This window comes from Leptosomus discolor, chromosome 25 (genome assembly GCF_034619465.1).
Source record: "Leptosomus discolor isolate bLepDis1 chromosome 25, bLepDis1.hap2, whole genome shotgun sequence".
Classification (NCBI taxonomy): domain Eukaryota; kingdom Metazoa; phylum Chordata; class Aves; order Leptosomiformes; family Leptosomidae; genus Leptosomus; species Leptosomus discolor.
The window spans coordinates 2,261,079-2,288,198 of NC_141415.1; the positions used below are offsets into that span (position 1 = coordinate 2,261,079).

Consider the following 27,120-nt stretch of genomic DNA (forward strand, 5'->3'; position numbering starts at 1 on the left):
CACATCCACCTGATTTCATTACAAACTTATAAGAGGCTGTGTCCATAGCTTTTATTGGCATAGAGGAGTGGCTGATACACCAGAAGGCTGTGCTTCCACCCAGCGAGACCCAGATAGGCTAAAGAGTTGGGCAGAGAGGAACCCAAGGAAGTTCAACAAGGGCAAGTGTAGGGTTCTGCACCTGGGGAGGAATAACTCCATGCACTAGTACAGGTTAGGGAAAGCAGCTCTATGGAGAAGGACCTGGGAGTCCTGGTGGGCAGCAAGTTAACCATGAGCCAGCATGTGCCCTGTGGCCAAGAAAGCTAATGGCATCCTGGGGTGCATCAAGAAGAGTGTGGCCAGCAGGTAGAGGGAGGATCTCCTCCCCCTCTACTCTGCCATGGTGAGGCCACATCTGGAGTGCTGTGTCCAGTTCTGGGCTCCCCAGTTCAAGAGGGACAAGGAATTACTGGAGAGAGTCCAGTGGAGGGCTAGTAAGATGATGAGGGGGCTGGAGCACCTCTTCTACAAGGAAAGGCTGAGAGACCTGGGTCTGTTCAGCCTGCAGAAGACTGAGAGGGGATCTTGTCAATGCTTATTTATATCTAAAAAGTGTGTGTCAGGGATGGGGTCAGACTCTTTTCAGTGGTGCCCAGTGACAGAACAAGGTACAATGGGCACAAATTGGAGCACAGGAAGTTCCATCTGAACATGAGGAAAAAAATCTTTATTTTTAAGGTGACAGCACTGGAACAGGCTGCCCAAAGAGATTGTGGAGTCTCCTACTCTGGAGATATTCAAAACCCACCTGGACATGACCCTGTGCAACTTGCTCTAGGTGACCCTGCTAAAGCAGGAGGGTTGGACTAGGTGATCCCCAAAGGTCCCTTCCAACCCTAACATTCTGAAACTGTGAGAGCTGGTTCTGGGATGCAACTGTCAAGAAGCTGACTTATGTCTTAAAGGATGCAGTGGGCATTATGTTCTTCTGTGGACAGAGACACCCCATTCAGCCTTTCTTCCAAGACAGAAATGTTACTGGTTGTGGATTCCCTGGAGACACTATAGGTGATCTTACAAAACTAGATATTTAAGACCAAACAGTAACTCACAACTTTCACTATGGAGAGGACAGCTAAAAGCAGTGATTTAATAAGAGATCTATATCTGCTTGGGGAAGTCCCTGAGATGCTGACACCTACAAAAAAGGAGGGTGGTAACAGAAGAAATAAAGTAGCATTTGATTTGCATTTATAGCCTTTGCAAGACATCTGACATTGGCCTGACAGGCAGTCGACTGTGTTGATTGGCTCTTAGATTAATACACTGCAGCAATTCTTCCATAAAGCCAAATGTGGTAATCGGGGGAAAGTTTGGGGATAACTAACTTCCCATGTATCTGTAGCTCTTGTATAGGATGCCTAGGGCAATGTCTGCATGCACACAAGAATATGGATGCACTTGCATACGGAGACATATACAAGTGCACTTCCATGAAAATCTGCACTTCCAAATAAAGAAACGAATAGTCAGTCCTCATTATAAGAACATGTGTGTTTATTCAGATGGAGCCAAAGCTAGGAGTGCAGAGACGAAATTTTTCATTATATCCTGGAAAAATCATCTCGGCAGTGCAGTTCCTGGTGCAGTGCCACTCTTTTTTCAGATACAATTGATTTGACTATTGCTATGTGCGGCTGCCGCAATATTACTCTGAGACTCCCTGAACAATATGAGGTATCCAAATGCAATTGAGTTCTGTCTTTCCATGATAAAATTTTAATTCCTTCAATGCTCATTATGCTTCTTCCAAAATAAAAAACTTCTTTCCCTGTCTCTCTCTGCCTGTGGGAGAGAATGAGAGGGAAGGAAGAAGGTAACAGCATGTTCTGTTTTTTTTTTTTTTATGTTTGAGAAAGAGTCTCCTGCTGCTGCTGCAGCACCTCTGTGCCCCTTTCCAGGAAAGTCAGCCCAGTCTTGAGAAGTCTAGGAAGAGGCTTGCCTTGCAGCCAACCACAAAAGACCTGGCTGGATTTAAAGCCCCTCCTTCCAGTTCAACCCTGACCCTGCCTGTGCTTCAAGCACTTTCCCAGCTCTCCGGTGTTGCAGAAATAGGTGGCCATGTCTGCAGCTGATGGCGAGAGCACTTCCAGCAACATCTGGTTCCTGGAGGCATCTGCAGAACTGGTGACTCAAGGCTGGAAGGATGAAGCCATGTGCTAGAGTCCCATGAGAGGATACTGCAACGCTATATGTTGCAGGTCTCTGCCAGGAGTCTGACAGATCCAGTCCCAAGTGTAGCTGCTGTCCCTGATGGGTACACCAGAGATGTGGCAGATGAGCGCGAGAGACCCTGAGATCTTCCCTACCACGGGCCCAGAGAGAACCCAGGCAATGTGCAGTGCATTTCACCGTACAGCCTCTGAAGTTCCCAGAATAGAAACATAGAATCATAGAGCAGCGCTGGTTGGAAGGGACATCAAAAGATCATCTGGTCCAGTCTTTTTTATGAAAGAGCTCATCTTGCATCTTGAAAACTTCCAGTGATGGGGAGTCTACCACGCCCCTGGGGAGGCTGTTCCAATAAATGATTGTTCTCACTGCAAAAAGTTTCTTTCTCATATCAAGATGAACCTCTCCCAGTGCAGCTTGGACCTGTTGCCCCTTGTCGTCTCCATGTGGCTCCTTGTGAAGGGAGAGCCCCTGTCCTATTTGTACCTGCCCTTTAAGTACTAGAATATGTGATGAGTTTCCCCCTAAGCCTTCTCTTCTCCACAGAGAAAAGACCTAACTGCTTCAGTCTTTCCTCATAGGTCAGCTTCTCCAGCTGTTTCACCACCTTCGTGGCCCTTCTTTGGATCCTTTCCAGTCTGTCCATGTCTGACTTGAATTGTGGGTACCAGAACTGGACACAGTACTCCAAGTGTGGCCTGACAACCACTGATTAGAGATGATCACATCTCTCTCTGCTAGTAATGGTCCTGCAGAGGCAGCCCAGGATCCGACTCGCCTTTGCTGCTGCAGCAGCACACTGTTGACTCAGTTTCAGCTTGTGGTCTGACAGGACCCCCAGATGCCTTTCAGCAAGGCTTCTCCCCAGCCACACATCCTAGCCTGTACTAGGCTCTTTGGTTATTTCATTCCAGGTGCAGCCTTCGCACTTGACTTTGTTAAGCTTCATACTGTTCTTGCTAGCCCGCTCTTCCAGCCTGTCCAGGGCACTCTGTAAGATGGCTCTCCCTTCTGATGTGTCCACCTCACCACCCAGTTTAGTGTCATCAGGAAACATGGTAAGGGTGCTTTCAAGCCCACCATCCAGATCATTTTTGAAAAAGTGGAACAACATGAGGCTCTATCAAGCCCTGGGGAATTGCACATGTGACGGGCTGCCAGCCTGACTAAAACCATTGATAGCCACGCACTAAGTGCAGTCTGCTAGCCGATTTTCTACACATCTCACAGACCACCCATCCATCTTGCCAGTTTGTCCAGGAGAAGGTTGTGGGAAAGTGTCTAACTCTTTGCTGAAGTCCAGGTAAACCAATGTTTCTGTCCTCGTGCTGATAGAAAATGTTATTTTGTTGCAGAAGGTGATCAGGTTAGTCTGGCATGATATGCCTTTGGTAAATCCATGCTGGCTTTTCCTAATCACCTGCTTCATTTCGGTGATAATATAGAATCATGGAATCATAGAATAGTTTGTGTTGGAAGGGAACTTTAAAGGTCATCTAGTCCAATCCCCGTACAGTGAGCAGGGACATCTCCAACTAGGTCAGGTTGCTCAGAGGCCCCTCCAACCTGACCTTGAATGTTACCAGTGATGCAGCATCTACCACCTCTCTGGGCAACCTGTGCCAGTGCTTCAGCACACTCATCATAAAAAAATTCTTTCTTATATCTCACCTAAATCTACCCTCTTTAAGTTTAAAACCATTACATCTTGTTCTGTTGCTAATAGCCCTACTAAAAAGTCTGTCCCCATCCTTCTTGTAAGTCCCCCTGTACTGAAAGGTCACAATAAGGTCTCCCCAGAGCCTTCTCCAGGCTGAACAATGCCAACCCTCTCAGCCTTTCCTCATAGCAGAGGTGTTCCATCCCTCTGTCTATCTTTGTGGCCCTTCTGTGGACCCGCTCCAACAGGTCCATGTCTTTTCTGTACTGAGGACTCCAGAGCTGGACACAGAAGACATTAAACAGTACTGGTTCCAATATGGACCCCTAAGGGACACCACTTGTCACTAACCTCCAGTACTCAAGGTGGGATCTCACCAGAGCAGAGAAGAGGGGCAGAATCACTTCCCTCAACCTGCTGGCCATGCTTCTTTTCAGGCAGCCCAGGATACAGTTAGCTTTTTGGGCTGCAAGTGAACTCATGTCCAGCTTTTCAGGCACCAGTACCCCCAAGTTCTTCTCCACAGGGCTGCTCTCAATCCCTTCATCCCCCAGCCTGTATTGATACCAGCAGGTGCTCCGACCAAGGTGCCGGATCTTGCACTTGGTCTTGTTGCACCTCAGGAGGTTCACATAGGCCCACTTTTCAAGTTTGTCCAGGTCCCTCTGGATGGCATCCCCTCCATCAGGTGTACCAACTGCACCACTCAGCTTGGTGTTGACTGGAAACTTGCTGAGGGTTCACTTGATCCCACTGTCTATGTCATTGACGAAAATATTAAACAATATTGGTCCTCATATGCACCCCTGAAGGATGCCACTCGTCATCGATCTCCATCCAGATATTGAGCCATTGACTACCACTCTCTGGATGCAACCGTCCAACCAATTCCTTATCCACCAAACAGTCCATCCATCAAATCCATCTCTCTCCAATTTAGAGAGAAGGATGTTGTGGGGGACCGTGTCAGAGGCCTTGCAGAAGTCCAGATAGATGACAGTCCATAGCTCTTCCCTTATGCACTTATGCAGTCACTCTGTCATATTAAACTACTAGGTTGGTCAGGCAAGACTCACCCTTGGTGAAGCCATGCTGGCTGTCTCGAATCGCCTCCCTGTCCTCTATATGCCTGAACACAGCTTCTAGGAGGATCTGTTCCATGACCTTCCCAGGCACAGAGATGTCAGTAGTTCCCAGGGTCTTCCTCTCTACCCTTCTTAGCAATGGGGGTAATGTTTCCATTTTTCCAGTCACCAAGGACTTCACCTGACTGACATGACGTTTCAAATATCATGGATAGTGGCTTGGCAACTACATCAGCCAGTTCCCTCAGGACTCCGGGATGCATCTCATCAGGTCCCATAGATTTACATATGTTCAGGTCCCTCAGGTGGTTGCGAATCTGATCTTCTCTTACAGTGGGAGGGACTTTGCTCCCCTAGTCCCTGTCTGGTGGCCCATTCACTCTAGAGGTGTGGGAAGAGTGAAGACTGAGGCAAAAATATTGTTGAGTACTTCAGCCTCCTCCTCAGTCATTGCTACCAATTTGCCAGTCATGTTCCTCACAGGGGTACACCTTCTTTGACCTTCCTTTTCTGGCTGACATACCTACAGAAGCCTTTCTAATTATTCTTTGTGTCCCTTGCCAAGTTCAGCTCCAGCTGCACCTTGGCATTCCTGACCCCACCCCTACACAACCAGCTATCATTCCTATAGTCTTCCCAGGATACCTGTCCCTGCTTCCACTGTCTGTGCATTTTCTTCTTGCCCTTTAGTTTGGCCAGGAGCTCTTGACTCATCCACGCTGGTCTCTTGCCTTTCTTTTCTAATTTCTTACACTTGAGGATCGAGAACTCTTGCACTCTATTGAAAGCAACCTTAAAGATCTGTCAGCTCTGTTCTGCACCCTTGTCCCTGAGGGCAGTTTCCCAGAGGGTTCTACTGACTAACTCCTTGAACAGCTGGAAGTTTGCTTTCCTAAAATTCAGGGTCCTGACTCCAGTCTTTACCTGTCTTGTATCCTTCAGGACTGCAAAATCCACCAGTGCATGATCACTGCGGCCCAGGCTGCCTCCAGTCTTGGCAACATGGATTAGCTCACTTGTGTCGCTGACCATCAGGACCAGTATTACATCCCCTCTGGTAGGGCTGTCTATTACCTGTCTTAAGAAGTTATCCTCAGTGCACTCCAGGAGTCTCCTAGATTGCCTACAGCTTGCCGTGTTACTTTTCCAGTAGACATTGGGGTGGTTGAAGTCCCCCAGCAGAATAAGAGTCTGCAAGCACGTTGCCTCCTGTAGCTGGAGGAAAAAGACTTCATCAATTGTCTCCCCTTGATTGAGCAGCCTCTAATAAACATCAACGACAAGGCTCCCTTTGTTGCCTTGATCTCTTATCAACTTTCAACCTGCTCATGGCTATTCTTCAGACACAGCTCTTCACAATCTATCCATATCTTGACGTAGTGGGCATAGTAGTTTCTAGGAGGATTAGTTCCATTACTTTGCCAAGGATTGAAGTAAGACTAATGGGCCTGTAGTTTCCTGGGTCCTCTTCTGGGCCTTTCTTGTAGATGGGTATGACAATTTTTGCCCTCCTCCAGTCATCAGGGATGTCCCCTGACCTCCACAACATTGTGGTCTTGTGCAGTGACTTGGGACAATCTGGCACCTTCTGGTCTTGCCTACTGGAGCAGTGAGGTACTTAAGGCAATTTGGTAGTTTCTTGTCCTAGATACAAGTACAGTGAGTTGGGGTGACTAGGCATTCCCTAACTGCACCTGAAACTCCTGTTGCCTGAGAAACATACCCAAAACTCCTGCCTGGATTGTAGCCCACTCTGAAGGGTGCCAGGAATGCCTGAGAAGAATAATGGCCAAAATGGAAAATTACCGACCAATGTCAATCATCTTGCAACCCTATAAATACCAATCCTATGTGAGGCCCTTTGAGCTCTCTGGGATCACAGCAGGCTGTGGCTTGGTATCTCCCCTGGAGCTGGGACACCTCTCTGGGTAGATTTTCCTGGAGGTGCCAATGATCATGCACTGGCAAGTGCCGGACAAAAGTGAGTAATTCACTATAATTTACTGCAGGCATGGCAGGAGACTATTTTGGTAACAGCTTACTGCAAATGCAGTAGGAGAAAAATCTTGGCCATAGGTTAACCTCTCTATCTGTGTGTGTGTGTGCATGTGTCTGTGCATACAGTTTAACCTTTATATTTGTGTGCATATGTGTTTGTGTATATGATTTAATCTCTGTATCTATCTGTGTGTATGTGTGTGTACGATTTGATTTAGGAAATTCTACCATATATCTCATGTGAATCTTTCCATTCTCGACTCTTTAACCAAATTGCTATGCTGATTATGGTAAATTTTATTAAATCATTCTGATAATTGGCTGATGATTAAGTATTGTTAAAAATCATATAACTTGATCTTATGATTTACTGTAATATATCTTAAATTGCTGCTATCTGAAAGCTGTGTAGGATCCATAATCACTAATTCCCTGACAAATTGGCGTAGTCCTTTGTATGTTTCTTCCATGTAGTAAGTAATAGAGTGACCCTTACCATCCAACTTTAAGTCGCAAGTTTACAAATGCACATTTTCAAATTCACATTAAAACCACTTTTGCTAATACCTTTGAGAGTGATTCTTTAAGCAATACAAATCACTCATCTGCAACAAACTGGCATAGTTGGCAGGATTCTAAATCAGGATTTCGCAACAAGTGATTTAAGTGATTTAAAACACTCATCCATGACTCCTTGCAACGATGTCAGCCACTTCTCTTAACGCTCCAGGGATGGATTCTGACCGGGCACATAGATTTGAGCCCTTCCAAGAGGCCACAGAACAGTCCTTCCTCTGCTGGTGGGCTGAGCCATGTGGTGTTGCAGGTGCTTGATCCTGTGATCTGTAGCCCAGCAACACCAGTAGAGACAGAAACAAAGATGATATTGTAAACTTCTGCCTTGTCAGCAATATGAATAACTAGTTTCACTGCCCTGCTTAGCAATGGGCCTATGGCTTTCCTGCGCTTCTGCTTACTGCTCATGTATCTGAAGTACCCTTCCTTGTTGTTCTTGACATGTGTGGCAAATTTCAGTCCTAGCTGAGCCTTAGCCTTCCTGACTGCATCTCTGCATGCCCTAGCAAGGTTCTTGTAGTCCTTGGTGGCTATTTGGCCACCTTTCCGTAGCCAGTGTGCTTTTAAGCACACACAAAACCTCACTGTTAAGCCAGGGTGATCTCTTGTTCTGTCTTCCTTTCCCTTTGTAGGGGATGGACTGTTCTTGTGTTTCTAGGAGGCTCTTCTGGAATAACTCCCAGTATTCACAGGCTCCTTTGCCCTCCAAGGATACTTCCCATAGAAGTACTCACAGCTGCGCTCTGAGCATAATGAAATTGACTCTTCTAAAATCAAGGGTCTTTGTCCTGCTACTGGTTGTTGTGGTTTAGGCCCAGCCAGTAACTAAACACCATGCAGTCACTCACTCACTCTGCTCCTGCCTTGGTGGGACGGGGAAGAGAAAATATAACAAAAGACTCTTGGGTTGAGACAAGGGCAGGGAGGGATCACTCACCAACTATGGTCATGGGCAAACCAGACTCAACTTTGATTTAATTTGAACAACAACAACACAACTAATTTACCAATCAAATCAGAGTAGGATAATGAGAAAAACAACAACATCTTAAAAACACCTTCTCCCCACCCCTCCCTTCTTCCCGGGCTCAGCTCTGCTCCCAATTTCTCTAACTCCTCCACCTCAGCGGCGCAGGGGAGCAGGGAATGGAGGCTGCAGTCAGTTTGTTTCTGCTGCTCTTTCCTCCTCAGGGGGAGGACTCCTCACACTCTACGCTTGCTCCAGCATGGGGTGCCTCCCGCAGGAGATAATCCTCCGTGAACTTCTTTGACATAAGTCCTTTCCACAGACTGCAGTTCTTCACGACCTGCTCCAGCGTGGGTCCCTTCTGCAGAGTGCAGTACTCCCAGCAATGGACTGCTCCAGCGTGGGCTTCCCTCAGAGTCACAGCCTTCTTTGGGCTCAGCCACCTGCTCCAGCGTGACATCCTCCACGAGCTGCAGGTGGGCATCTGTTCCACTGTTAACCTCTATGCACTGCTGGGGACAGCCTGCCGTCTCACCACAGGCTGCAGTGGAATCTCTGCTCCGGCACACATTTCCCCCGCTCCTTTTTCACTGGCCTTAGCATCAGCATAGGTGCTTCACATCCCAGTCCTCTCTCTGCTGCAGATTTTTCCCCTCTTAAATATATTATCACAGAGGCGCTACCACTGTTGCTGATTGGCTTGGTCTTGACCAGAAGCAAGTCCATCCCAGAGCCAAGGGAGCTTCTAGAAGTTTCTTACAGGAGATGACCTGTAAGCCCCTCCCCCACCACACAAACACAATACACTGGTCTTCAGTGTGCTCAGCAGGATCTTAAAATCCACAATGTTGGGATTGCTGTATCCAAGCCTACCATTGGCAGTTACATTGTTAATGAAGTCTTGCTGGTTTGTGAGCAGTAAATCTAGCAATGTGCTGTTCCTAGTTGGCATGTTGAGCATCTCTAGCAGGAAGCAGTCCTCAATGCATTCCAGGACACCGATGGACAACTTGTGCACTGCCACGTTGTTTTCCCAACAAATGTCTGGGTAACTGAAAAGGACCAGGTTCCGTTGGTCTGAAACTTCCCTGAGCAGCCAAAGTAACATTTCATCAGCCTCATCATCCAGATTGGAACATTGGTAACAAATATCTAACATAAAATTCCCCTTGGTGATAACCCCTCTAATCCCAATTCAAAAACATTTGATAGAACTTTTCCCATAGCTCACCTCCATGCACTCAAACTTCTCTCTTACCTAAAGGGCAATTCCACCTCCTCTTCCTTTTCTATCTTTCCAAGAGAGTTTGTAGCCATCCATTGTGTTCTGCCAGTCATGTGAGACTTCCTACCAAATTTCTCTGATTCTTAGGACATTGTAACTCTCAGACTGGGCACGGAGCTCTAGTTCCCCCTGTTTCTTGTCCAGACTACATGTGTTGGTATACATGCACTGAAGTGGCTGAACATAGGGTTCCAGACTTTGGAAAGGGTTGGGGAGCATTCCTCATTACTCTGGTAGGTGTGCTCATCCACTTTGTTGCTTATGAATATGATGGTGTCACAGCTTTGGACACTATTCACCGAGTTTATTAGTTTAAAGCACAACTCACTAACTCAGACAATCTGCTAGTCAAGATTCTCATGCCTTTTCTAAATAGGTAGATCACATGTCTCCCCAAGAGGCTGTATTCATCAAAAAATGTGATTATAGAAACCAAAGCACTGGCAATGACACCAGAAGAAAAAGATCACCTTGGTACCTGTCTCTTTCACTATACAACCCCATGGACTCTGAAGTCCTCCTTGAAGTTGCCCAGGTTTTGTATCACCATGTCAGTAGTGTCCACATGGAAAAGAAGTAGTGGATAGGAGCCTGTACATTCTATCAGTGGTGGCAGTATCTCTGAGACATCCTGTATCCTGACAAGCAGCAAACTTCCCTTAACTGTATATGAGGCCAGCAGATGGAAGCCTCAGTGCCTCTTACCAGCAAGTCACCCACTATCAGCACTCACACCTTACTTTGGTAGTTTTTAGTATCTGCTCCTCGTGCCATTTCACCCTGTCAATACATTGGTCTTGTCCTCTGCCATGGATTCATATTTGTTACTGGTAAGTACTTTGGAGGAAGGGGAGTAAACTGATCTCCTGTTCCCATGGGTCACCAGAGACCACGGTGCCTCTTTCTCCAGGGTGCTGTCTGCTTGCCATTGACTCCATCACCCTGTTGCCAGTTCTCTGATGTGTTGTTTCAAGGCCACCTAGCCAGTGACTGCTGCAGTGAGGGAGAACAAGCTGTGAGCACTCCACAAATCAGGAAAGGTCAGGGCAACGCTGGTGGAGGCATTGCAATGGCACTGGACCTGTGGAAGGACAAAATCATTCTTCTTGATCCTAGCTGAGAAATAGAGCTTGTACCAGGAATCAGGGCTCACGAGGAACGAGACACCACATTTCCCTCCCGCCTTTTCCCAGACAGACAGAAACCTTTTTTATGATTTTCCCATTCAAAGCAGGAAGGTTTCACACCATAGGGGACAAACCCCTTTGCCAAGCTGGGTTGCTGAGGAACCTACACTTCTGTCCCTGAAAGTGCTCTGAATGAGCACAGAAGGGAGAAAGACCTCTCACAGGCAAATGAGTCTTGGGCCCCCTGCTGCCACCCTCTACCTGCTCTTTGCAAGATGGGTTGCAGTGCCCCACAGGCAGTGTGGAGTCCAAATGCAAAGTATTGGGCTCCAAGATGTGAGTGGAGCAGGGAGGTGCCCTGCCTGTCCCCACACTGCAGAGCAGCCAGGCTGGACAGAAGAGGATAACTCACGGCTAGAAGAGGAGGAGAGCTCTTCCCACTGTGCTCTGCACAGATGGGGGGGAAGTTCAAGCTGGGGCACAGGTCAGGCTGCAAGGAGCCAGTACAGCTCCACAGAGCCGTGCAGAGCACAGGGGCATGCACAGTTCCTGGGGGGCATCATCCCTTCCTTTCACTTACCTATGACGGGCAATAACCTCACGCACATGGCAGTCCACATGGCCAGGCCTGCTCCATCTTGCTTCTCCCCAGCTTCTCTCCACCTACAGAACAGCTCTGCTCACACCTTCCCTGTCTGCGCAGTCAGTCTAGTCCCCCTCTTGGTCTATGACAACAGTGAAGGTGAGAGGTGGAGCTGGTGGAGCAGAAGCTGAACATGTTGGTGCACTGCCGGGTGTTTCTCACCCTGCAGGGTGTTATGGCAGAGCACTTGTTTGGCAGGAAAACCTCTGGTGGGCAAAAGGTGATGTGTTGCTCTGGGGCCACCCCCGGCCTTCCTCTGAGGAAGGACTGCAGGCTACTGCTGGGACTTTGGATCTGGCCCTGGGGCATGGCAGCTTTTCATCCCAGTGGACCCAAGTCCCTTGATGCTGCTGAGCTGCTGCTTCTAGATGGGACCCTTTGAACACAGCTCTGCTTGGACAGGACATCCGTAGAAAACATGCTCCCAACTCCACTCCCTCCGCTCTGACCCTGCACCCTACTCCTCCACTTGCTCCCTCGTGCTGACACTTCTCCACCTGCTTCTTCATTGGCAAATACCTGCCAGACCACCCAAGCAGCAAAGGACCTACAGAACTCTGTGCAGAAATCTGGGTGGTCCTTGATGCTGAAGGTCTGGGGCAGATGTGCAGGCTCAAGCCACACAACCCATCCCACAAAATTCACATCAAGACGACTCAGAGGAACCAGGCTGTTGGGGCTCTTCAGCAGAGCAGAGACACTCCCTTCTCTGTGCTCCTCCTAGTCAGCAGGAACCCAGAGCTCCCCCTGCAACAGGATGGGACACCTACTGAGCCCTGACACAGTGGCACCATCTTGACTGGTTAAAACATTTTGGAGCACACCACACACTCCACAGTGGCCCTCCACCCTGACCCTCCACAGACTCCCTGTGTCCTTCCCCTCCCATCTCTTTTTTGGAGTGCTCCAACGTGGCCTCTCAAGAAGAGGATCCAGGACAGGTGTGCAATGGGGAGTCACAGAGGGTAGATGAGCCTGTTGAAACTGGAGGATTGAGACCAGAAAGAACAGCAGGGGGATGCAAGACCAAGCTGGCCACTTTGGGTTGTCCCAGCATAGTACCACATGCTGGCCTCCTTACAGCCCCCAAACCCATGGAAGGCTGGAGTGCTATGTGGCCCAGGGCACCCTCCATATCTTCCTTGTTGCAGTCCTCCCACAACATTCTCTGTTGGCCTACAGTGTAGACACATGAACGCATAAGCACATGGAGCCAACACGTCATGTCCAGCAGTGTGTGAACCGACACAGGCAGGATGCAGAAACAACCACAAAACCACAGATAAAATTCAAGGAGTAAATTTATTCTTGTTACCTCCCAAACCAGGGGATCTCTGTAGCTGCACCTGGGCGGAGGGATGTAAGTAGGGACACAGGCACCATGGAGCTCAGGCCTTGCTAGAGATCGAAAAAGCTTTTGAACCTGTGGCTTTCACCTGTGTATCAGGGATTTTTGCAGGCGTAGTTTTGTGTGCTTTGATCTTTACTTGCAGGGCAGGAATCTCACGTTCCATAGGGTCCCTCTGAGTCTATCACAGGCTTACATTATCTCAACACAGATGTTCTACTTGTCAAGCACATAGAATTAAAAAACAACTAGTGTGATATATGTGGTTTTTTGACACTGCAGCCACAAGCCCCTTGAGTGTGCTTATAATCCTCCTCACCAACCTTCCGTTGTTTTCCCCCAAGGGCAAAAGCTGCTCTGCAGCTCAGCTCTTACTGTTCCACTCACTACTCTGAGGCTGCCTGAAGAGTGTGACGTTTCAAAATTCAATTCAACTCTGGATTTCCATGTTCAAATTTTAGTTCTTCAATGATTGTTGAGCTTTTTTAACAAACTTCTTTTCTCTGTTGCTTTCTACCTGTGGGAGAGAGTAAGAAGAAAGAAAGAAAGTGAAAAACACGCTCATAGGTCTTGTGTGTGCTTGTGAGAGACCCTGTGGCTCCTAATACTGCACCGCTGTGCCCCTTTCCAGCAAAGCCAGCCAAGACTGTTCCTGAGAAGCCTTCTTGAACACAATCACAAAAGACTTGCCTGGATTTGAACCTCCTCCTTTCCCTCCCACCCTAGCCCTGCCCGTGCTTCAAGCACTGTGCACTTTTCCAGCTCTCTGGTGCTGCAGAAATCGCTGGCTTGAGTGCAGCTGATGGCAAGAGCACTCCTGTCAACAGGTGGTTCCTGGAGGCACCTGCAGAGCTGATGACTTGGGTCTGGAAGGATGAAGCCATGTGCTAGAGTCCCATAAAGGATACTGCAATGCTATATGCTGCAGGTCTCTGCCAGCAGTCTGATGGATCCAGTCCCAAGCACAGCTGCTGTCCCTGATGGGTACACCAGAGATGTGGCAGGTATCTCTGAGACCTTCCCTACCACAGGGCCAGAGGCCTCTGTCTGCACCTCAGAAAGGGCACCTGCAACCCTGGGAGACAAGGAGGAGAAAACCACGACAGCTCAAATATTCCTCCAAATGCAGAAAACTTTTTCACTGTGATGGTGAGCAAGCACAGGCACCCATTGCCCAGGAAGCCTGTTGGGTCTCTATGCTTGGGAGGTATAACAAGCTGTCTGGACACAGCCTGGGCAACAGGCCCCAAGTGGCCCTGCTGGAGCAGAGGGGTTGGGCCAGATGACCTCTGGAGCTCCCTTCCAACCTCAGTCATTGCGTGGTTCTGTGGGTAGAGGGGAAGGATCATCACCTCAATTTATGCAATGCAGGAAAGGCAGGAAAGGGTGTGCTAAGTTCCCCTGTGGAAACCTCCAATTCCTTCTCTGCCCTGTGCAATTAGCAAGGATGGGCAATGACACCATGCACAGGGTGTCACACATGGGCAGAGCAGTTCCTGCTCACCTCTCCCCAGCTACTCTCTATCCAAACATCTGCTCTGCTCACATTTTCCACAACAGCTTTCCCCTCAAATAAAGGCTGCAAGAAGTGCCCTATGAGGAGCAGCTAATGACTTCGGGCTTGTCTGGTTGGGAGGAGGCTGAGTGGTGACCTCATTGCTCTCCACAGCTTCCTGAGGAGGGAAAGTGGAGAGGGAGGTGCTGATCTCTTCTCCCCCAGGACCCAGTGATGGGACAGGTGGGAATGGTGTGAAGCTGAGGCAGGGGATGTTTAGAGTGGACATTAGGAAGCATTTCTTTACCATGAGGGTGGGCAAACACTGGAACAGCATTCACAGAGAGGTGGTTGATGCCCCATGCCTACCAGTGTTTAAGAGGCATTTGGAAAATGCCTTTAATAACATGCTTTACCTTGGTCAGCCCTGAAGTGGTCAGGCAGTTGTACTAGATGATCATTGTAGGTCCCTTCCAACTGAAATAATCGCATCTCGTCTCCTCTCATCTCTTCTCTCTGACATTGAGATGGGCTGTGACCCCTGTGAACATGCAGGAGGGGAGGAAGCTGATGTTGTTCAGGCACACCCCACATCTCTCTCACTGTGGTCCCTGCAGGATGCAGTAGTAGAGCGCACTGTCCCCCAGCTCCAGCCCGGTGATCATCAGCGTCCCGGAGCTCTTGTCAGCCTGGCTGGAAAACCTCTTGCGGGCAACAGGAGCTGTGTGGCTGTAGGAGCCTCCCCGGCCCTTGCTCTGCAGCAAGTACTGCAGGGGTCCACCAGGACGCTGACGATACCAGGCTACGTAAATATAGGAGGCGTTGGAGCTGTAAGTGCATCCTAAGGTCCCAGTCTTCCCTGCTTGCCACCATATAGCAGATGTTGTCGCTTGGATCTCATCACCCTGAAATGCACCTGAAAAGAAAGCAGGGCTGTTCCATCACTGCTTTGCTCTCACTGGTGCAAGGAAATGGCGCACAAAGGGTCAAGGGAATGGTGTTGCCAAAGCCCAAGTCCTCTGTGTAACCCAGAGAAGAATGGGGCCAAGGGAAGGCAGAGAGGGGCTGCAGGCAGGCAGAGTGGCCAGGCTGGGTGGGCAACAGAAACACATAAACCACATTATCACAATAAAACACTGCATTTGGCAGTCAGGAGATGGAAGTTGGTAGTGCCAGGAAAGGAGTTCTTGCAGAAAGGGCAGGATCACCTGAGCTGTGCAGTGAGGGCCCCTCTCTTCCTGGGAGCTATCCTGAGACACCTCAGCTTTTGAGGGCTCCAAACCTACTCCACCCTATGCCAGACACCAGGAGGTTTGTGTCAAGGCTCATCTGGATTTCCTGCCTCCGTGCGAACAGCACAGAAGTAGCGGGCAGAGTCCCGGGGGTGCAGGGCACGCAGGGACAGAGAGGACTCGGACCGGGCATTATCCCGGGACACCGTGGCTCGACCATCTACTGCCGGCCCGAATTTAATGACTGACGAATCATAGTCGATAACGGACACAAACTCGAGTCGGCCACCCGATGCCTGACGGTACCACAAAAGGTCAAAATTCGGGAAGTAGAAGCCGTTCCCGCGGCAGGAGAGGAGCACGGAGTCCCCGGGCGCTCGCAGCCCTCCGCCGGCCTCCACCAGCCTCCGTTGCGCCCACACCCCTGCGGACGGAGAGCGCGGGCAGCCGGGCAGGGCGCGCCCACGGCCCGAGCCCCTTCACCCGCCGCCCCGGCGACCCCCGCCCCGGCACAGCCACAGCCTCCACCCCCCTCTCTCCCGGCAAAGCCCCGCGCCCGCGGCAGGGCCCCGCCTGCCCTCCCCGGGGCCGAGCCGCGCCTGCTGCGGCACTCGGGCCCCGACCCGCCGCCCGAAAGCCTCCCTCGCCCTCCGCCGCCCCCTCCCTCTCCCGCCCACGCCACCCGCTCCCCGCTCCCCCGCCGAGGACGCCGAGCGACAGGCGGCAGCGCGCTCGGCGCGGCAGCGGCCGCAGCCCCGCGGCCCCGACACGGGCAGGGCCGCCCGCCGGCAGCCCCAGCCCCGGGCCCAGCCACGGCCTCACTGCCCTCCCCGCCCGGCTCCCACCTGCCGGCCCCGCGGCCAAGGACAAGGCCAGGAGCCACGAGCCCAGCCCGGCCGCCATCGGGCCCTACCGCGCCGGCGCCCAAGGGCCCGGCGGGAGCCGCACAGATGCCGAGCGGAGCCGCGCTCAGGCCGCTCCTGCCCGCCCCGCCGCCTCGGCCCCTCCCGGGGCAGCGCAAAAGCGTCCGCCCGCCCCCGGCGGAACAGACCAGACCAGACCCGACCCGCCCCGGCCCCGCCCCCCGGTGCCGGTGCCCCTTCGGGGCAGGAGAAGCGGGGGCGCAGGGCGGGAGGCGGGGCGGCGGCGGCGGCAGCGGAGGAGCGCGGCGCCTCCCCTGGCTCACGAAGCCTCCTGGCCCTTGGCTCCCAGCGCAGCCCCGCCGCTGGCCCGCCTTGTCGCCCTGCCCAGCCCTGCGGACGGGGGTCGGCGCCTCGCAGGACCCTGCCTGCGCCCCGCACCCCCAGCCCGCCCCGGCCTCGCTCCCGCCCCCTGCCCGCGGGGACCAGACACACAGAGGGCTGTACTGCCATCCGGAGGGACTTCGGCAGCCGGGAGAAGCGGGCTGAAAGGAACGGTGCCCGATGGTATCCTGGGCTGCACCAGAAGGGGTGTTTCCAGCAGGTCAGGGAGGCGATCCTTCCTCTCTGTTCAACGCTGAAGAAGTCAGACTAGGAATACTGGGAATAACTGTTGACTCTGCTGGGTAAGGGAGACATGGACATAGTGAGAAGAGTCTAGTGAAGGGCCACAAACATGATTATGGGATGGAGCAACTCTTCCATGGGGAAAGGCTGAGAGAACTGGGACTGTTTACCCTGGAGTAGAGAAGGCTTGGGCGGGGGTGTGTTTCCTCAAGGTACAAAACCAGACGAAGTGGGGGTGAAGAGAAGGCAGGGCAAGCTCAGTGACAGGTCAAGAGGCAATGCACACAAACCAAATCACAGAGGGACCCTTCTGAACACCAGAAAATACTTTTTTCCTGTGAAGGTGACAGAGCACAGGCACAGGATGCCCAGAGAGCTTGTTGGGTCTCCATGCTTGGAGATATTCACAAGGTATCTGCAGATGGACCTGGGCAATTGGCTGTAGGGTGGCCCTGCTTGAGCAGGCGGGATCGATCGGATGATGTCCTGAGGTGCCTTCCAACGTCAGCTTTCCTGTGATTCTGTGAAAGACTCACAGGCATGTTCACAGGCATGTTCACGGCTCTGCAGTGATACGTGCTAAAGCAAAGGGGAAAACTGAAACTCAGACTTTGCTGTGTAAAGTCAGTTCTTTGCCACCCAAGGAGGGAGGCAAGGATGCTTAGCATAGACTTACCAAGGGAATTTATTCTTTTATGTTTTAGCTACGCGCATAGCTGCGCCCTCACCTCATCCATGGGGAGATCCTGATACAGAGAAAAGGAGGGTCTCTACCTGTGGCTGATTGGTGACTATAGCTCACATAATCATTGTGTGCTTGTCCTGTGCTGGATCAGTACGCACTTGTCCCACTCAGGTGGTACAGATGTATGCTTAGTGGTGTGTGAATCTTTATTGTTCTAAACCCATGTCCCATACAGGCGGGGGGCTTTAGCCTGGGTTCTGGTCGATTGCACTTCTGGCTATTGTTATATGCCTGCTTGCATTGAAGAGTAAATCTATTCTTTTGTCATCATTTTGGGGTCTTCTGAGGCGGGAAAAGCTGGCTTAGGTTGAGTCTTCAAGTCACATCAACCGTGAGGCAAAAGATTATGGTCACAGGTAGTGGTCATTTGGCTGGCAGAAGTCTTGCAATCGTTAGCCCTTGTCCTGGCGGGGGACTTCAACTTACTGGATGTCTGCTGCAAATACAACACAGCAGAGAGGAAGCAGTCCAGGAGGTTCCTGGAGTGTGTGGAAGATAACTTTCTGACACAGCTGGTAATGGAGCCTGCCAGGGGAGGTGCCTCGCTTGACCTACTGTTTACGAACAGAGAAGGACTACTGGGAGATGTGGTGGTCGGAGGCCATCTTGGGCTTAGTGACAATGAATGATAGAATTCTTTATTCTTGGTCAAGGTAGGAGGAGAGCCAGCAAAACCATAACCATGGATTTCCAGAGGGGTGACTTTGAGTTGTTCAGGACACTGGTCAAGAGAGACCCTTGGGAGGCAGTCCTGAAGGGCAAGGGGGTCCAGGAAGGTTAGACTTTCTTCAAGGACAGTCTTAAAGGTGCAGGAGCAAGCTGTTCCTGTGTGCCAGAAGACAAACCGTCAGGGAAGACGACTGTCCTTGTTGAACAGGGAGCTTTTGCTGGAACTCAGGGGAAAAAAGAAGGGTTTACCACTCTTGGAAGAAGGGGCAGGTAACTCAAGAAGAGTATAGGGATCTTGTTAGGTCATGCAGAGGGAAAATTAGAGAGGCAAAAACCCAACTAGAACTCAAGCTGGCCACTGTCGTGAGAGATGACAAAAAATATTTCTACAAGTACATTAAGAACAAAAAAAGAGCAGAGGAGATTCTCCATTCTCTATTGGATGCAGAAGGGAACGTTGTCACAAAGGATGAGGAAAAGGCTGAGGTACTTAATGCCTCCTTTGCTTCAGTCTGTGATAGGCAGACAAGCTACACTGGAGGAAATTAGCCCTCTGAGCTGGAAGACGGGGACCGAGAGCAGAACAAATCCTCCATAACTCAGGAGGAAACAGTTAAAGACCTGCTTTGCCACCTGGACGTTCACAAGTCTATGGGGCGAGATGGGATCCACTGGAGAGTACTGAGGGAGCTGGTGGAGGAGCTGGCTAAACCACTCTCCATCATTTATCAGAAGTCCTGGTCAACAGGGGAGGTCCCAGATGACTGGAAGCTTGCCAATGTGACACCCATCTACAAGAAGGGCCGGAAGGAGGATCTGGGGAACTACAGGCCTGTCAGCCTGACCTCGGTCCTGGGCAAGATTACGGAGTGGTTCATCTTGAGGGCGCTCACATGGTATGTGCAGGACAACCTGGGGATCGGGCCCAGCCAGCAGGGGTTCATGAAGGGCAGATCCTGCTTAACCAACCTGATCTCCTTCTATGGCCAGGTGACCCGCCTAGTCGATGAGGGGAAGGCTGTTGGATGTCATCTATCTGGACTTCAGTAAAGCCTTTGACACTGTCTCCCACAGCATTCTCCTAAGAAAGCTGGCGGGTCATGGCCTAGGCAGCTACACACTAAGCTGGGTTAAAAACTGGCTGGACGGCTGAGCCCAGAGAGTGGTGGTGAATGGAGTTCGGTCCAGCTGGCGGCCGGTCACAAGCAGTGTCCCCCAGGGCTCAGTATTGGGACTCGGTCTTGTTTAACATCTTTATCGATGATCTGGATGAGGGGATTGAGTGCTCCCTCAGTGCGTTTGCAGATGACACTGAACTGGGTGGGAGTGTTGGTCTGCTTGAGGGCAGGAAGGCTCTGCAGAGAGATCTGGACAGGCTGGATCGATGGGCTGAGGCCAGTGCTATGAGGTTTATCAAGGCCAAGTGCCGGGTCCTGCACTTCAATCACAACAACCCCATGCAGCGCTACAGGCTTGGGGACGAGTGATTGGAAAGCTGCCCAGGGGAAAAAGCCCCGGGGGTGCTGGTCGACAGTCAGCTGAACATGAGCCAGCAGTGTGCCCAGGTGGCCAAGAAGGCCAACAGCATCCTGGCTTGTATCAGCGATAGTGTGGCCAGCAGGAGTAGGGAGGTGACTGTGCCCCTGTACTTGGCACTAGTGAGACCACACCTTGAGTACTGTGTCCAGTTTTGGGTGTCATAGTATAGGAAAGACATTGAGGTGCTGGAGTGGGTGCAGAGAAGGGCAATGAAGCTGGTGAGGGGTCTGGAAAACAGGTCTTATGTGGAGCGCCTGAGGGAACTGGGGCTGTTTAGCCTGGAGAAGAGGAGGCTGAGGGGAGACCTTATCGTTCTCTACAACTACCTGAAAGGAAGTTGTAGTGAGGTGGATGTTGGTCTTTTCTCCCAAGTAACAAGCAATAGGACAAGAGGAAATGGTCTCAAGTTGCTCCAGGAGAAGTTAGATTGGACATTAGGAAGAAATTCTTTATCGAAAGAGTAGTCAAACATTGGAACAGGCTGCCCAGGGAAGTGGTGGAGTCATCATCCCTGGAAGTGTTCAGAAAATGTGTTGATGTAGTGCTTCTAGACATGGTTTGGCGGGCATGGTGATATGAGGTAGACGGTTGGACTGGATAAACACGGCTGGGGAAAATATGGGCCCACTGTATAATGGGGTGGGGACCTGGCGCCCCGGGGTGTGGAAAAGGGCTGAGGTACTGCAAGCCTTATTCACCTCAGCCTTAGGAGCAAGACCAGCCTTCAGTAATTGCAGGTCCCAGAGTCCAGGCGTGTCCTGGATTTGGCTAGGATAATGCTTTTGTCTAGGATAATGTTAATTTTCACAAGAATCTGGGAGGGGGTACAGTCAGGACAGCCGAACCTAACTAGCCAAGGGCATATCCAATACCATACAGTGCCATGTTCAGTATATAAGGGGGGAACAACTGGGGGAGCGCACGCAGTTCAGGAAGGCTCTGGGCATCAGGGTTTGGGTGGTGAGCCTTTGCATTGTGCATCCCTCAGCTTATCTATTATTTCATTAGTATTATGGTTACTACTGTTGTTTCTTCTCTCCATGTGTTGTTCTATTAACCTGTCCTTATCTCGGCCCCCGAGGTTTTACCTTTTTTCTTCCAATTCTCCTCCCTATCCCACTGAGAGGGGGGGCAGGCGTGAGCTAGCACCTACATGGTGTCTTGTTTCTGACGGGGCCTAAATCACAACAAGGGTGAAAGGCTGGAGCAAGTAACATGTACCCTTCCACAGTCCATATCACTTATCTAGTCCATAATAAGTAGCTTTGTCTACAATGTTTCCAGGAAGTCAGTGCTGAAAGCACAACTAAATTCAGAAAGCACAACATCCACTCTAACCACTAAGACCAATTGTCTTATTGTAGAAGGCTTTAAATTTGATTAAAGATTATTTCCACTTCACAAAACCATGCTGACTGTCAGTGGGAAAGGAGGGGGAGGAGGTGCTCCATCCAGGTACTGGAGCAGTGGTTTTCCTGCAGCCTGTGGTGAAGAACATGGCAACACAGGTTGTTCCCTTGCAGCCCATGGCGGTTCATGGTGGAGCAGATATCCAACCTGCAGCCCTTGGAGGACTCCAAGATGGAGCAAGAGAGTGTGCCCTGAAGGAAGCTGTGACCCTGTGGAGAGCTCATGCTGGAGCAGGTTCCTGTCAGGAATGGCAGGCCTGTGGAGAGGAGCCCACACAGGAGCAGATTTTCTAGCAGGACCTGTGCCCCACAGGGGAGACACGCTGGAGCAGTCCGTTCCTGGAGGACTGCACCCCATGGAATGGACCCATGCTGGAGGGGTTTGTGAAGAACTGCAGCTCACGGAAGGACCCACATTGCAGAAGTTCATGGAGAACTGTCTCCCATGAGTGGGACTCACCACTGGAGGAGGTGTGAAGAACATGAGAAGGAAGGAGCAGCAGAGAAAGCATGTTATGAACTGGCTGCAAGCCCCATTCCCCATCCCCATGCACTGCTTGGGGGGAGGACGTAGAGAAGTTGGGAGTGACATTGAGGCCAGGAAAAAGGGAGAGGTGGGGGAAGGTGGTTTAGATTTGTTCTTGTTTCTCATTATCCTACTCTGAATTGATTGGCAATAAATTAAATTAATTTTCCCAAGTCAACTCTATTTGGCCTGTATGGTAATTGCTGGGTCATCTCACTGTCCTTATCTTGACCCATGAGCCTTTCCTTGTATTTTTTCTCCCTGTGCAGTTGAGGAGAGAGACTGATAGACTGGCTTGCAGAGCACCTGGTGGTCAGCCAAGGTCAACCCAGCACGCCTTGTCTGCTGCTTCTTCCTGAATCACCTGATATGTAGCAGCCACCCACCACACTGTCATCGGTGCTGCTCTGTCTTTCCTGAACAGGCTGGCTCCATCCACTGCAGTGCTCCTATAAGCTACTGCAGGGCATCCCGGTGATCCTGTAGATCTACAGCCAAGCCACGGTGGAAAAACAGGGCTATGTTGGACAGGAACCTGGGCCATGTGGACTAACCTGCACTTCACCATACAGCCTCTCAAGTTCCCAGAATACATCCTCCTGCATCGTAAATGGCACCAGCCCTTCAAGCACACTTCCTTTCACTGCAAGCAGATCAAAGCTCTGCTTCCCTGCACCTGCCATTGTGTGATACAAACCTCGGGTTAGCAGCTGCTAGAAAGGAGTGATAGAAATCTGTATTCTCTATCAGATGTTTTTTGTTCCACTCTGCTGCAGAGATGCTATACAGTGAGGTCTGCACCACAGTAATACACTGCTTCATCCCCTGGCTTTGCTGCCTGGATCTGCAGTGTGAATCTGTTCTGGGAGCTCTCCACTGTTCCCTTAAAGCCATCCTCGAAACCTTCTCCATAGGTATCACCTTCCCAGTAAATCCAGTCCAGAGTGCCACGCAGACCCTGCCGGTACCAGGACATGAAGTAGCTGCTCATTCTGTCTCCACTCATGCTGCACTGGAAGGTGACTCCATCACCGTCTCGTATGGCCAGTTCCCCAATGTGTTGCTCCAAGGACACCTGGGCAGTGACTGCTGCAGTGAGGAAGAACAAGCCGTGATCACCCCAAGATTCAGTAAAGGTCAGGGCAACTCTGGTGGGGGCATTGCGATGGCACTGGACCTGTGGGAAGACTAAATCATTCTCTTTGATCCCGACTGAGGATTAGAGCTTGTAACCAGGAATCAGGGCTCACGAGGAAGGAGACACCGCATTTCCCTCCCGCCTTTTCCCTGACAGACAGAAACCTTTTTTATGATTTTCCCATTCAAAGCAGGAAGGTTTTACACCACGAGGGACAAATCCCTTTGCCTTTGCCAAGCTGGGATGCTGAGGAACCCACTTTCCTCGCCCTGAAACTGCTCTGAATGTGCACACAGCAGAGACAAGGACCTCTCACAGGCAAATGAGTCTTGGGCCCCCTGCTGCCATCCTCTACCTGCTCTTTGCAAGATGGGTTGCAGTGCCCCACAAGCAGTGTGGAGTCCAAGTGCAAAGCATTAGGCCCCAAGATGTGAGTGGAGCAGGGAGGTGCCCTGCCTGTCCCCACACTGCAGAGCAGCCAGGCTGGACAGAGGTGCCTAACTCACGGCTAGAAGAGGAGGAAGGCTGTTCACCTGTGCTCTGCACAGATGGGGGGGAAGTTCAAGCTGGGGCACAGGTCAGGCTGCAAGGAGCCAGTACAGCTCCACAGAGCCGTGCAGAACACAGGGGCATGCACAGTTCCTGGGAGATATCATCCCTTCCTTTCACTTACCTATGACAGGCAATAACCCCACGCACATGGCAGTCCACATGGCCAGGCCAGCCCTCTCTTGCCTCTCCCCAGCTTCTCTCCGCCTACAGAACAGCTCTGCCCACACCTTCCCTGTCTGTGCCTCTGTCACTGCAGTCAGTCCTATTCCCTGTTAGTCCCGCCCTTGGTCTATGATAACAGTGAAGGTGAGAGGTGGAGCTGCAGGAGCAGAAGTTGTTGAAGCTGTTGGTGCACTCCCGGGTGTTTCTCACCCTGCAGGGTGTTATGACAGAGCACTCACCTGGCAGGAAAACCTCTGGTTGGCAAAAGGTGGATGTTGCTCTAGAGCCACCTTCAACCTTCTTCTGAGGAAGCTTGCAAGGAGCAAGGAGCTGCTGGGACATTGGAGCTGGCCCTGGGGCAAGGCAGCTTTTCATCCCAGTGGATCCAAGTACCTTGCTGCTCCTGCTGCTTCTCCCAGATGGGAGCTCCCGAGTCTAGCTCCACTTTTGTGTAGGGAACCACCAAGGACACGTTCTCCCCATCCTGCTCCCTCCGCTCTGGCCTAGCACCCTACTCCTCCAATTGCTGCCTCATGCTGACACTTCTCCACCTGCACCTTCCCTGGCAAAGGCCTCTCAGACTCCCTAGGCAGCAAAGGACTTACAGTGCTCCAGCCAGGTGAGATTTGGAAGATGCTTGGTGCTGAAGGTCTGGGACAGATGTGCAGGCTGAAGGACCCCAGCCCATCCCTCAGATCTCATGTGCACAGGACACAGCAGGATCTAGGCTGTTGGGACTCTTCAGCAGAGCAGGGACACTCCCTTCTCTGTGCTCTTCCTAGTCAGCAGGAGCCCAGAGCTCCACCTACGTTCACAGGATGGGACACCTAATGAGCCCTGACATAGTGGCACCATCTTTACTGTTTAAAACATTTTGGAGCACATGAACCACTCCACAGTTGCCCTCCACGCTGACCCTCCACAGACTGAATCCTTCCTCTCCCGTCTCTTTTCAAGAAGAGGATCCAGGGCAGGTGTGCAAAGGGGAGTTGCAGAGGGTAGATGAGCCTGTTGAAACTGGATGCTTGAGGCTGGGAAGAACAGCAGGGGGATGCAAGGCCAAAGTGGTGTATCACGTCCTGGGCAACTTTGATTTACCCCAGCATAGTACCACATGCTGGCTTCCTTACAGCCCCCAAATTCATGGAGGGCCGGAGTGTTACCTGACCCAGGGCACCCTCCATATCCTCCTTGTTGCAGTCCTCCCACAACATTCTCTGTTGGCCTGCAGCGTAGACACATGAACATATATATGGAGCCAACACGTCATGTCCAGCAGTGTGTGAACCGACACAGGCAGGATGCAGAAACAACCACAAAACCACAGATAAAATGCAAGAAGTAAATTTATTCTTGTTACATCCCAACCCGGGGGATCTCTGTAGCTGCACTCGGGCGGAGGCATGCAAGTAGGGACACAGGCACCATGGAGCTCAGGCCTTGCTAGAGATCGAAAAAGCTTTTGAACCTGTGGCTTTCATTTGTGCTTTGATCTTTCCCACAGCAGGGCAGGAAACTCAAGCATGTTGAATAGGGTGCCACTGAGTCTGTCACAAGCGTGTGTTATCTCAACACAGATGTTCTACATAGCAAGCACATAGAACTGAACAACAACTAGTATGAAACTTGTGTTTTTTGACACTGCAGCTGCAAGCCCCTTGAGCGTGCTTACAATCCTCCTCACCAATCTTCTATTACTTTCCCCCAAGGGGAAAAGACGCTCTGCAGCTCAGCTCTTGCCGCTCCACTAGTCTGGGGCTCCCTGAAGAGTACGAGGTTTCAAAATTCAATTCAGCTCTGGATTACCATGTTCAAATTTTAGTTCTTCAACGATTGTTGAGATTCTGTTTTTAACAGACTTTTCTCTGTCGCTTTCTACTTGTGGGAGACAGTGAGAAGAAAGAAAGTGAACAACATGTTGACAGGTTTTGTGCGTGCATGTTGGAGAATGCCGCTGCTGTTAGAGCACCACTGTGCCCCTTTCTAGCAAAAACAGCCAAGACTATTCCTAAGCCTTCTTGAAGTCAATCACAAAACTTCTGGCTGGGTTTGAACTCCCTCCTTCTTTCCTGTCCTGGCCCTGCCCGTGCTTCAAGCACTGTGCACTTTTCCAGCTCTCTGGTGCTGCAGAAATCGCTGGCTTGAGTGCAGCTGATGGCAAGAGCACTCCTGTCAACAGGTGGTTCCTGGAGGCACCTGCAGAGCTGATGACTTGGGTCTGGAAGGATGAAGCCATGTGCTGGAGTCCCATAAAGGATACTGCAATGCTATATGCTGCAGGTCTCTGCCAGCAGTCTGATGGATCCAGTCCCAAGCACAGCTGCTGTCCCTGATGGGTACACCAGAGATGTGGCAGGTATCTCTGAGACCTTCCCTACCACGGGGCCAGAGGCCTCTGTCTGCACCTGAGAAAGGGCACCTGCAACCCCCGGAAAGAAGGAGGAACAAACCACAGCAGCTCAAATACTCCTCCGAATGCAGAAAACTCTTTTTCACTGTGATGGTGAGCAAGCACAGGCACCCATTGCCCAGGAAGCCTGTTGGGTCTCTATGCTTGGAAAGTGTTTGGACACAGCCTGGGCAACAGGCCCCAAGTGGCCCTGCTGGAGCAGAGGGGTTGGGCCAGATGACCTCTGGAGCTCCCTTCCAACCTCAGTCATTGCGTGGTTCTGTGGGTAGAGGGGAAGGATCATCACCTCAATTTATGCAATGCAGGAAAGGCAGGAAAGGGTGTGCTAAGTTCCCCTGTGGAAACCTCCAACTCCTTCTCTGCCCTGTGCAATTAGCAAGGATGGGCAATGACACCATGCACAGGGTGTCACACATGGGCAGAGCAGTTCCTGCTCACCTCTCCCCAGCTACTCTCTATCCAAACATCTGCTCTGCTCACATTTTCCACAACAGCTTTCCCCTCAAATAAAGGCTGCAAGAAGTGCCCTACGAGGAGCAGCTAATGACTTCGGGCTTGTCTGGTTGGGAGAAAAGGAGGCTGAGTGGTGACCTCATTGCTCTCCACAGCTTCCTGAGGAGGGAAAGTGGAGAGGGAGGTGCTGATCTCTTCTCCCCCAGGACCCAGTGATGGGACAGGTGGGAATGGTGTGAAGCTGAGGCAGGGGATGTTTAGAGTGGACATTAGGAAGCATTTCTTTACCATGAGGGTGGGCAAACACTGGAACAGCATTCACAGAGAGGTGGTTGATGCCCCATGCCTACCAGTGTTTAAGAGGCATTTGGAAAATGCCTTTAATAACATGCTTTACCTT

The 27,120-nt window shown here is 51.1% G+C and overlaps 2 protein-coding genes across 2 annotated transcripts in view; both read right to left on the minus strand.

The window, feature by feature from the left end:
* The window catches only part of LOC147413648 (immunoglobulin gamma-1 heavy chain-like), a 29,919-nt gene extending 13,386 nt beyond the window's left edge, over window positions 1-16,533 (minus strand). The window contains exons 1-3 of the mRNA XM_086477995.1: window positions 16,476-16,533; window positions 15,753-16,054; window positions 12,871-12,887 (exon numbers count right to left, since the gene is read on the minus strand). Coding sequence (XP_086334121.1) covers window positions 12,871-12,887; window positions 15,753-16,054; window positions 16,476-16,533 — 377 coding nt within the window. The remainder of the gene's footprint in view (window positions 1-12,870; window positions 12,888-15,752; window positions 16,055-16,475) is intronic.
* Window positions 1-27,120, minus strand: part of LOC104344451 (T cell receptor alpha chain MC.7.G5-like) — a 158,231-nt gene that overhangs the window by 72,341 nt on the left and 58,770 nt on the right. The gene's annotated exons all lie outside the window — the stretch shown is intronic.